Source organism: Olea europaea, chromosome 21, assembly GCF_002742605.1.
Source record: "Olea europaea var. sylvestris chromosome 21, O_europaea_v1, whole genome shotgun sequence".
NCBI classification, from domain to species: domain Eukaryota; kingdom Viridiplantae; phylum Streptophyta; class Magnoliopsida; order Lamiales; family Oleaceae; genus Olea; species Olea europaea.
In genome coordinates, this window is record NC_036257.1 from 14,672,700 (window position 1) to 14,684,608 (window position 11,909).

The 11,909-nt window shown below is 35.3% G+C and overlaps 1 protein-coding gene across 2 annotated transcripts; it reads right to left on the reverse strand.

Annotated features, from left to right (window-relative positions):
• Nucleotides 1-2,824: 2,824 nt before the first annotated feature.
• Nucleotides 2,825-11,145, reverse strand: LOC111370840 (gamma-glutamyl hydrolase 2-like). Of its 2 annotated transcripts, XM_022992732.1 has the most exons (10): nucleotides 10,335-11,143; nucleotides 9,085-9,171; nucleotides 8,871-8,960; nucleotides 8,165-8,259; nucleotides 6,679-6,739; nucleotides 5,455-5,544; nucleotides 5,285-5,347; nucleotides 3,567-3,655; nucleotides 3,181-3,273; nucleotides 2,825-3,049 (listed from the first exon to the last, which is right to left on the reverse strand). In XM_022992732.1, the coding sequence occupies exons 1-10, from the start codon at nucleotides 10,800-10,802 to the stop codon at nucleotides 3,016-3,018; spliced, it is 1,170 nt and encodes a 389-aa protein (XP_022848500.1). In that variant the 5' UTR covers nucleotides 10,803-11,143; the 3' UTR covers nucleotides 2,825-3,015. The 2 variants fall into 2 exon arrangements, with proteins under 2 accessions (XP_022848500.1, XP_022848501.1); XM_022992733.1 differs by lacking the exon at nucleotides 8,871-8,960 and having other exon boundaries at nucleotides 10,335-11,145.
• Nucleotides 11,146-11,909: the final 764 nt, after the last annotated feature.

The following is an 11,909-nucleotide window of genomic DNA, read 5'->3' on the forward strand; positions in this document are numbered from 1 at the left end:
TTGTTATGTGTTCATCTAAGTTGCGATTGAAGTCCCATACAGTGGAAGGCTCCTGATAGTGTCAGAATTTCTGTGTGAAATCTGTGTGACATTCAACTGATTTGTGTAACTAAACACTTCATACGTTGTGTCTCTTATTTTCTAATTGAAAATTCATCAACGCGTAACTTGTTCCCTTCTATCAGTAAAAGAAGTTGATTTATTCAGAATATCTTTTTCTTGTAAAGTAAAAAGAGCTTCAAACTTTGAAACACTACATAAACAATTTTTTATACAAAAGATGTCTGATATATTTTCGCAAAAGTATTAACGAAATATAAGAAACTTAATCTTTGTTGATTATTACTTTCTTGTGTGAAGGATTTCGATAAACGGCAAAATATACATTTGAAGTTGATGTCTTCACTGGCAATAGTGATTGTTTTCTTCTTCATTATGAACTAGGTTACTGTTTTGCAGAGCGCTCTAACTTTTTCTTCTTCCTTCTTTAAAGCAGATCATGAAAGCCTTATTATGGCTAGTGCGGTTTATCACTGGCGTGGTTTGCAGGCTATTGCGTCAACTCGAAGGTTTGCCCAGTGCGCACCTGAAGGGTAGCGGTTGCGGTTCCCCTCTCATAAAAAAAGAAAAAGGAAAAAAGAAAAATATATAATACAAACCTCAATATTATGCAAGAGATGGAAAAACATCTGGACTGGGATTTCCAACATTGATTTAAGAGATTTAGATGATAGAACGAAGAGTGATTACTTAGAGCGTCGGGCTTCCTTATTGGATTCAGTGGAAAGACCACTTCTCCAGCATGATGATTCAGATATCGAAAGACTTCGTCTTTCATTTAAAATACCGGTGAATCCTACCTTTGTTCATTCATGGATTTCTACTGCTATAAAACATATTATTAGAAAGCTTGATATTTCCCTACATTTAGATGCAAATATTTTTTACCTCGTCACCTTTTTACTTGTGAATCCCTAATCGAGTTAAGACTACATATGATCTGCAATTTTTGTCCTTGTCTAATTCATTGACCAAATTTAAAGGAACTGCATATTTCCCAAGTAACAGTTTTCAAAGAGAGTTCCACACAGTAACTTTTCTCAAGCTTCCCGTTGCTTCAAAAACTGGTGTCGGTGAATTGTAGAATGAGTTCCGTGACAGTTATATTCCACGTGTGCGAGTCAATTTCTATCAACAACCGACTTGGGATTCCTTTTCATTTGCCCATATTACCCATTTTCCACGTTTGCATGTTTAAATTCAATTTTACTTTGATTTTGAGCTCAACAAAAAGTAAATAGAAATTTTCACCTCAATCTTTTTTTTATTCAATTTTCAAATTTAACTTAAAAATCACTTCATTGTTAACATAATAATGTTATACATCATTTTCTATAAGGTCAAACGATTTCAATTTTAATTAGCCAAAATCAATTTGTATATACTTCGAATTCGTAGTATGAAAATTTAAAAAAATAAAAAATAAAAAATTGTTGTTATTGTATTTTATTATTGTGTATTTAGTTATTGCATCCAGTTCAATCCCGGTTGAAACTTTTGACCCTTGAGCTTTTCCAAGTAGATGCTCGGGTCGGTTTTCAAAACATTGATAAAAGCTAAAGAGAAAATTACCTAGAAACCTACTTTTAAAGTTAATTTTAAAATGTGATTTTTAAATGGAGGATTTACGTGGTTTTCCCAAAGCTAAATATGGGCAGGAAGCTCCAATACTTATGCTAAAACTTTGAAGAATTCAACTGTTATACGTAGGTTGTGGTGCATTTTCCCTACAATGCATCAGACTACATGGGAAGGCTAGAGGACTTCGAAAACCAGCTACTTTATCTCAGAGAATTGTGTCATCGAAGTCCTGGACCGGCCTCTAAAGGCTACATTGATTCAAGATTCAATGAAATAGAAGACATCATATAGCGTATCTTTATCTTTGATTTTTGTATTTATAGATATTATTACTATTCTAGAATTTTTTTTCACTTTCAGATATCAAAAGGCTTCGTCTTTCATTTGTGAAGTGGGTTAATCCGTCCCACGTTAAATCATTGATATCCACTACTTTATAGCCCAATGTGTCCCCAGCTTTAGGACAAAGATTTATTTTATCTTGTCACCGTTTTACTCATGAATCACTGAGTAAATACTAGAAATGAGCTGCAAGTTAAAAGTTCCCAGTTTGATTCATTTGCTGAATCTGAAGACGCTGCGTGTTTCACTATGGTTATATTTGTCGACAAAAGTTCCACACAAAAGCTTTTCTCAAGCTGCCCATTGCTTCAGGAACTTGTGTTGGTAGATTGCGGATGGTAAAATAGGAAGCATATCAGCATTTTGATTCCCACTAGGAGCTGCCTATTTTTTCAGCGATGTCCAGATGTCATAGTTAACGACGATTTACTTGATTGTGTAATAAGAGTTTGTGCAGCAAAAAATTAGGGTGTGTTATCTTTGCCGTTTTCTATTTTCGATTTTCCAAAACAGTGAAAACGCAAAAGTGTCGTTGAGATAAATTCTTCTCCCACGGCTGAACAAGAAATTCAGCTGTTTACTAGAATTAAACAATGCCATAAGGTGAAACTGCTGCTGCCTGATCCAGGAACTTGAGTACCCAAGTCTGGTGTTTTTTCAGCGATGTCCAGATGTCATAGTTAACGACGATTTACTTGATTGTGTAATAAGAGTTTGTGCAGCAAAAAATTAGGGTGTGTTATCTTTGCCGTTTTCTGTTTTCGATTTTCCAAAACAGTGAAAACGCAAAAGTGTCGTTGAGATAAATTCTTCTCCCACGGCTGAACAAGAAATTCAGCTGTTTACTAGAATTAAACAATGCCATAAGGTGAAACTGCTGCTGCCTGATCCAGGAACTTGAGTACCCAAGTCTGGTTATTAATTATTATTCCAAACATCTTGCATTCAGTTTTCACAAGTAGAATATGTCATTTTCATAAATATGCACATATATGCTTCACGTCTCTACACATTTCCAATAAGGAACCAATTCTATGCAAAAATATAAACCTCGTCGTAACCCTTCCTGCAAATATGACAGAATATGGAAGCTAGTTAATGCTCATTCAAGCAAATGGGCAGAAAAATTAGTACCTTCCAACACACACACGCATGGAGACGGGAGACAGGATGGTGGTGGTTGAATTGAACACTTACCCAGCCTTTCCACAATACGTGGGACTGTAATTATAAATGAGGTTGTCAAGAACTTTTCGAGCACATGGTCTGTTCATGGACTTCCTAGCCTCCCTGCAAGAATTGATTTTAAAGGTAAATGCATGTAGTTATTGCAGTATATAGATACACATGTTCTAAATAACCACACAATTACAGATACAACCAGTACATGTATATAGGAAAATACTGAGCAATTGGATCGAATAAGATTTAATTTGTGGCTCTTTTTCTGACTTCTTAAACAAGGTAGAGACCTTTCTGAAACAGTCTTAGGCTACGGATTAAACTAGATTGCTGCTATGCTTTACTCCAGTGATTATATAGATTGCTAAGCTTCCAACATGTCAAATTGACCAGATACGTACCCAATGAAGTAGTTTGCAACATGCTGAGTCACTTGAATTGCATCATCTGAGTGGGGAATCATTGATAAGCCCCATTCGAAAGCATTTTTCTGAAATGGAGAAAAGAATTTGTACATCGAATCAAGAAAGTGCAGTTTTTACAAATACAAACATGTTTTTCGCATGCATGTGTGAGTCACTATCCAATCGCTTTCTAATACAGCAAAGCTGCAATTTATGCAAGGAAATATGTGCATGTGTCCATGCGTTGAGAATTAAGAACCACATGCTCTGAAAATTTGGTACATAAGCATAACACCAAACAATAAATACAGCCTTGGACCAAAACGTGGAAGAGCAAAAAACTGCAAGCATGCAAGTCTAACGGCCTGTATTGAACTGTGTTCCATAAGAGCAGAACTCAGATGTCACATCGAGTTTCTTTTAAAATTAAAATCAGGATCCTATCATTGAAGCAGGGACGTAGACCAAAAAAAATGCTGGAAAGTGATGAAATTTGTACCTAATTTTTCTTTATGCGATTCTGTAAATTCATAGTAGTATCCCAACAAACCAGATGTGAAGGAAATTTGCACCAATAAAAAATAAATAAAAAAAATAAAGATACTCATTTTATGCGTAAAAACAAGAAATAGATTCTGATTTATTTTTCCTTACTCTTATTCAGCCCTTGTTTGGGTTCCATTTAATGAGGTTTTAGGGAAAAATGTATTTTGGAATGGTAATTTTTTTTTTCGAGAATGTCTGCTTAAAAAGAAGGAAAAGTTTTCGGTTTGTGTAATATTATTTTATTGAAAAATGTGTAGTTGAAAAGAAGGAAGAGAAAAATGCATTAAAATTAATATAGAGAACAAACAGGGGCTCAATTTCATTCCATAATTACTACTATTTAAAATTTAATTTTGTTATTTTGGCAGCTTTTTATATTTGTTAAGAATTTTTTAAGCAAAAAAGACTACTTCAAATGATGTACACAATTAATTTGAATATTCATTGATATTAAAATTATTCTTCCTACAAGCCCTCCCTCAAATTCTCAATTTTTTCTCTCTGCATTTATGGATCATTAATTTTTTTGAGAAAAAGCAAAAATGAAAAATGACTACCTACTTCAAAAAGTAAGTGTTAAATGATATTTCCCTATGAAATTAGGAGATGAAAACAACATATCTATTGATCGTAAAAAGATTGCAACCTTTCCGTTTCCCATGAGTTACAGAATGTGTAAGAAGAAATGATAAGTTTATCTACTGTTAAGAGTAAAATCACAAGTCACGTGAATATGAAAATAATAATAAGAAGATAAGGGCTTGGGTTACTCCCTATTAAGGTTCACCTCTTGAGATTGAAAACCATGACCCCATGACCTTTTTATTGCTTTTTATTTTTCGTCTTTTAAGTTAATGCATTGTGTTAATTATATGCATGTCGAGTGGTACGACTTACTATGTTCCCTCTAATTAGGTGTGCTTTTGCTATTAAATCAACAATATTCGCTCATATGATTAAAGTTCACTTAAAAAATTGATACTTGTCCCCCCTATTGTTAAATCCTGGCTATGTCCCTCGATGAACGACACCAGGGTTTGTTTCATACCAAGCAAATGGGAAGTAAGGCAATAACAAAGGTTGAAATATACAGCAAGTATGGTGAACAGAACTGAACATAAAGATTTGGCCCTATGGGCAACATGTAGATATATGAATGAAGATAATACCTCAGGGTGCCACTGAACAGCAGTTACTGGATATCTGTGCGCCTTAACTGTAGAGACGTAGACCTGAAATAAATGAATTGGAAGTAATGAAAATGTGCTCAAAATCACATATTAGATGACTGTAATGAGAGTTTGAAATTAATACACTATAGAAGTGGTTCGCTCTATACCTTGTTATCGGTATCTTCACTGGTTGTCAAGATCTCAAAGAAACTACATAATTTCCCATCTTTTAAAAATTTCTCTGGTGATATTCCATACTGTTTCACAAGAAATTCAACAGTCATACATATTCTTTGCGCAGGTGCAAATTAGCGTGTCGAAAACAGTCTAATACAAAGCCCACCATCGCGGTTTCAAAATTGAAACGAAGACAAAACCATAGCCCATGAGTAGAATTCAAGTACTACACTTGCAACTAATTAAGTTGCTTCTCATAACTAATTTATTAAAAGCAACAGAATTAACTAGGAGTGGAATTTTTTTAGCAAAATAGGGACCATTCTTCCACTGCAGCATCTGATGGTAATCAAACAGACCACAATTCACTCCAATAAAGCTAGAAACCATATCGTTCACTTTATTCAACCTGGTCCTTGATATGTGGAATACCCAGCAGATAATGCTCAAGAATGGATTATTAGAGGATTACATATATGGTTCAGCCAGACTACCATCTCTGAGAAGGTACTTGGTGAACTCTAAGCTACAAGACAAGGTTTCTAACATAGAAAGTCCTTTTCACTAAAAGAGGTTGAGTAATGTTAAAGCCAGTTGATGGAAAATTTATTTTTGTTGATGGCACATAAATAGTCATGTTTTTAATTTTTTTTATTTTTCCACCCAAGAGAGAATATTGCAGCCCCCCACCCCATCCCCCTCCCCAAAGAAAGCCACACACATCAAAAGAACACAAAACAACAACGAACCATGCCTAATTCTAAACTTGAGGCAGCTATATGAAAAAGAGGAAAAGTGCCCCGTTTGCTACTTGATAAATCCATAAATGGTTTATTGGAATTTTCTCTCCACTATTGCGGCATGATCATAAAAGCTATGGTTGACAAGGCCAGTTGATTTTTCATGGCTCAAATGTGGTGCATGATTACTATATTTCAAAGCAGCTTAGGTGTGGGCTTTTGGCACAGTTCTCTTAAACACACCATCAAATGGCCAAAGGATTGGAAAGGTGGAAGCTTAAGAGCCTTCCAGAACAGAGTTTTTTTCACTAACACGGTCTAAAATACCAAAATTTTACAGTCCAGAGTAGAGGGCACTGTTGGTCCTGTGGGACCCATGACAGCAGTAATCAAGAAAAGGGGACTACAGATTCAAAACTGAAAACAAGTCAAAATGTTCATCACACATTGCCATGAAAAGGAAAACCCATTTACATGATGATTTTGCATTACAAGGCAATCAGTACTCAGCTTCTTTAGCAAAGCCGGAGGGAACCTGCAAAGAAAATAAGAAAGATCTTTTATTCACAACTCCAGCATCTAATAGAGTGGTTTAATGAAGACAAATAATTCGTCAAAGTGGCCAGGACCACAGTAAAATAGACCAGACAAGAAACTAGAATATCTAAAATGGTAGGAATAGAAGAGAGGCTCTCAAAATTAGAACCTCTGAACACACAAGTGAAGAACCCAAAATAGCTGAATTGATCACATTAATGCAAAAACTAAGAGAAAAATGCTAATGTAGCTATAGCTATTCAAACCTAAATTTACGACAATCCAGAAAATGAAATCCATACTCAAATGAATACCGATAAATATCCAAAGGTCAATAATTAGCAAGAGAAAATAATTGTCAGGTTAAATCATAAACAAACCCATCAGCAAAGGAAGACAAGTAAGTCAAAAGTCAGACAGTATGTTCTACTAGAACATGTGTGGAAAATAGTTGTAAACGATTTAAACTACGAATACATAGAAATTAGTGATGGAGAGTGGGTAGTAATTGTGGTCCCTTGAAATGTATGGATAAAAAGTGAATAGTGTTTATAAAAATTAACCAACCATAGGCTTATTTTGATATATGACTTCCCTCAGTTTTCAATCTCTTAACCAACATTTATAAAGAAATAGAATAATAATTTTCTCTGTCCATTAAAATGTTATTTCCCTTAGTTTTCAAATCTCTTAAATGTTTAAACCTAAAACTATACAAGCACATTCAGGACTTAGAATTTTACTCCAACAGTGTGTTTGTTGATTGCTGATTGCCGGCATTTTTAGATTCCGTATTTCCAAAAAAAGGCATCCTAGAAGTATTCTTAATATTCTAAAGTATTTGTCAATTTCAAAACTACATAGTGTCCCATAATTCTATTCTGTTTAAGCTTATTCTTCTTGTGGATTTTCATTTTGATAGTATTAATCTATACATAGTTCGTCTAATTTGCACAAGGTGAACCATTTCTACAATTAAATTTTCTACAAATCAACTGAGTGGACCAGCAGGAGACCCTGACCAAAACCCAATAAGATATGGGCCTGGCCCAAGACTAATAGGTCTTAGGGTCTTGTCCTGACCCATCAAATTTTCAGCCCAGTTGACAAAGGAGCAGACTACGAGATCAAAGATTCATTTTTATTTCCAAAAATCACTATCTTTAGTATTTGAATGAATGGGAAACGAATTAGGGACTATAATAGTGAACATTGCTACTGTTGGGACTAATTAAGAATTATTATATACTTCAGGTACAGCAGATGCAATGCACCTCAACAAATGATTCGAAGTACAACAAGTTAAAGGTTTGACAAGCAAGATTAAATTCCATATCATTCAAACGAATTATGAGCAGCAAGTCAGACCACGGTTGATATGACAGTATAATTTTATTATCAAATTAAATGTGATAATTAATACCTCTGAAATACAGTTCCATTAATATCTATGTTTCTCGTGAATTGCAATGTAGACGCTTGATCTGCTGCATTAAATTTTTCCAGTATGTTGTTGTCCTATTACCAATAATACAAACAAAAGTGTTATCAACATGTGGAAGCACATTAAATTAATTTTAAGGGAAAGGGAAAATAATATGAGGAAAACAGACCCATCTATGCAAAAGGCATCACAAAAAAGAGAACTCTCAAGATATGTAAGTGTTATTTGAATCATTGAATGGCATGTATTGAAGTTATGATGAAGCGATTAGGTGCACCATGGTTCGTTGTGATTGTTATAAAACATGAATTTTTGATAAGAATAACGATGACAAAATGTTGCTCCACCATATTATGTATTCAAAAAGTATCTCATTATTTTCTACAAAGTCATTTGTTAGTAACAAATCTACGACTTAGCATAACAATTTGTAGACAACCAACCCTTACATCGTTTCAACACAACCAGTCAAGGCAAAGAAGTTTTTGCAATTTTATTAAAGAAGAACCAACTGGAAACACCCCCCCCCCCCCCCCGGGGCCNCCCCCCCCCCCCGGGGGCACTTGACAGCTCTCTCTCTCTCTCTCTCTCCGCCTCCTGCAAGTTGGGGGAAATTGGTGGAGGGCAAAGAGAGAGTTCAATATAAAGAATTCTCACTAGTCATGCATATCTCCACGCAGCTTACCTGGCTGACAGCCATTGTTAATAATTCAAATCCTAAGCAGATGGCAAGCAAAGGAAAATGGTCTCCTGCATCGTTCTTGCTCAAAACATTCTGCATGAAAGAGGTCGGCAATCATAACTACATGTCCTTGAATTATGCAGGGGAAGGCAATGTCACAAGAGCACATTATTTCTTGTTTCGTCTGCACGTGGTAGAGCGTTAGATGGCAATGTACCTTAAAAATTGACTCAACAACTTCGAAATAGAGACCACTCTTCGCCCATCCTCCAGTGAAGAGCATTCCATTAACCAAATTTAGTTTCTGCAATATAATTTGTAAATTAACAGATTCTGAAGATGGCAATGTAATATTTCACGATAGAGCGTGAGATGGCAATGTAATATAATTTGTAAAATACACTTTCCGTGTATTATCCTTTGATTAATAAAACTATCTGATTACCCATCAAAAAATAAAATAAAAATTAACTGCCTTCTTTACTCTGCACAGTGAACACCTTTTAGGACAAAGGTATCCTCACTCCAGAAGAATCAACATATTTCAACAGAAGATGCCTGGACTAAATGCTGAGAAGCACCAATAGATAAAAGGCAGAAACACTGAGTGGATATACAAGAACTGATAAATCTGAAGGGGCTGTAGACAAGCATTAGCATAGAACCTCTTAATCAACACAAAAGAAAACACAAATATCTAATGGTTGTTTCCTTCAGAAAATACCCCAATTTACCTTTCTTATAATTTTGCATGTCTGCTAGTGGTTTGTTTTCTTTACACACAACCTAGAGACTAATTAGGCAAAAAGATCTTTAAAGGTTTTCAACGGTAAATTTTGTCTGCCTAGTAAAAATTATTTCATTTGGGTTAGTATGACTAAATATATCAATCAAAAGGAAATGGCAGAGAACTGATCTCTCTCTTTTTCTCTATTAGCAAAACAAAATCAAATCTAAAAGTTTTTCAAATAGCATTCGAATGATATTTTTTATAATGAACCTAAAGGAGATCAATAATGTACATTTTACTTCGTATCATCTTTATCATTTTGGGTTCAAAATCTAACATTATAAGTCCAAATAGAGCTTAAACGAAGAAAAAGTATTCTCTGGAAACAGATAAAATGTATTTTTAACTTTTAGTCTTAATTCTAGAAGCAAAGCAGAAACTTTAAAAAACAAAAAGAACAGAAATTATAAAATCGATATGCCAGTAGAAACAAGTTTTGAACTTCCCTTAATTCCTGAATAGAAGAGCTATTAATGGTATAGATTTTTCCTCACTATCTCAGAAACGCAAAAACTGTTAAAAAATAGTTGATTCTTATTTGTTCCTGTTGGTTTTTTGGTAGATTCAAAAGGAACAAATAAGAATCAACTAAGACTCTAGTTAACAAATACTAATGTACTACTGTTGCCACTCAAATGATATTAATCAAGCAGGTTCAAGAAGAAGAGGGGTTTTACTTCATATAGAATCTTCCGGGGTTCATTGTAGATAAGAGGAATGACCCTAGCACCAGCTGATTCCACAAATTTTACGTACGAGGCAGCAATATAGGATGCGTTCGTGGCGTTATTCAGGCGGCCCGAGGCACCATCTCCAGGATGGCTGAGAATCCCTATAACCGGACGATAGTTAAGACGAGGATCCGCTGCGGGGCACCGTTGGATTCTCGGAAACGCGTCGGACTCACTCGGCAAGAGTAGTGGCACATCTGATTGAGCATTAGCAGCAGCGGTAAGCTCTTTCGAGAGAGCAATCAAAAGGGCGACCCAGAGATAGTTCAACATGTCCGACGAAGCTGAAGAAGAGATGACTGACGGTACGAGATAAGGTCTGGGGGAAGTTGTATTGGAAGAGGAGGAAATTGCTGAGCTAGTGGTGGCGGAAATAGTGGGCGGCGGCGGAGGAGGTGGTGATTGTTGAGCCATTGACGGATAGGGTGAAAAGAACTGATTTTGACATGGAATGAGTGTGAATGGAGGCAGATTTTTTCGAGGGATTTGGTTACTATTCAGAATTATTCACAACTAATGCGCTGTTTTCAGTGTTTTGACAGTTTTGTGCAAGAGTGTACGGAACTTTCGGCAGGAATTGGGTGGTAATGACGATGGTTATAGGGGGGTCCGTGTGGGAGTAGTGGTGGTGGTTGACAGACTTTTTTCACGAAGAGATGAATTATCGGTAGGTACAAATGAACAATCGTCTGGACATTTATCTTTAATTTCTATTTCTTGGCTACACTATCCTTAACCTTTTGTCATCGGCGTCCGCCATCCTATTGTCTCCTTGCAAAGAGGTTGAGATTTGGCAAGCGAGTAAAATAGAGTCCACGATATATTGGACCTCTGAGATTGCTGAGCGGATTGGTCTAATGGCATATCGATTGGATCTGCCAACTGAATTATTGAGAATTTATAATATTTTTCATGTCTCCATGCTCTGTAAGTACATTGCAGATCCTTCTCATATTTCAGGAGTCTCAACCACTTCAATTGAAGGAAAATTTGACTTACATAGAAGAGCTAGTGAGAATTTTGGACAAAAATGTGCAAATTTAACGAAACAAGACAGTTTCACTGGTTAAGGCACTTTGGCAGAATCAGACAGTAAAAGAGGCTATATGGGAGAACGAGGATCAAATGCATACTCAATATCCTCATCTATTCAGTGTCCAGTCAGTTGTCAATTGAATTTCGAGAATGAAATTCTTTTAAGGATGTAAGATTGTTACACCTCATTTCCTAATAGTCAAAAGTCTATATTATTTATTCAAAATCAAGAGTTTGACTAGTCAAAGTCATAGTCAAATAAGGAATTAAACGAAATAAATGATTTTATTGGGGTTTATTGTATAATTTAAGATACTTAGTGGTTCAAAATGGATAAAATTTAAAGTCAGGGATTTATTTTCCTATTTTTGGGAAGTAAAAGATTTAATACTAAGGCAATGTTTGATAGCATGGAATTATATGGAATTGGAATTCCAATTCCATCTTTTCTATTTATTTTATTTTATTTTATTTTATTTTTATTTT

What these genes read in the sequence shown, in the direction of transcription:
- LOC111370840 (XM_022992732.1), bottom strand. Translation starts at nt 10,802, where the DNA reads ATGGCTCAACAATCACCACCTCCTCCGCCGCCGCCCACTATTTCCGCC. An exon ending in TTGTTGAGTCAATTTTTAAG is followed by an intron (nt 8,961 to 9,084) that starts GTACATTGCCAT and finishes TCTTTCATGCAG; the next exon opens with AATGTTTTGAGCAAGAACGA. An exon ending in TAACAATGGCTGTCAGCCAG is followed by an intron (nt 8,260 to 8,870) that starts GTAAGCTGCGTG and finishes TATTGGTAATAG; the next exon opens with GACAACAACATACTGGAAAA.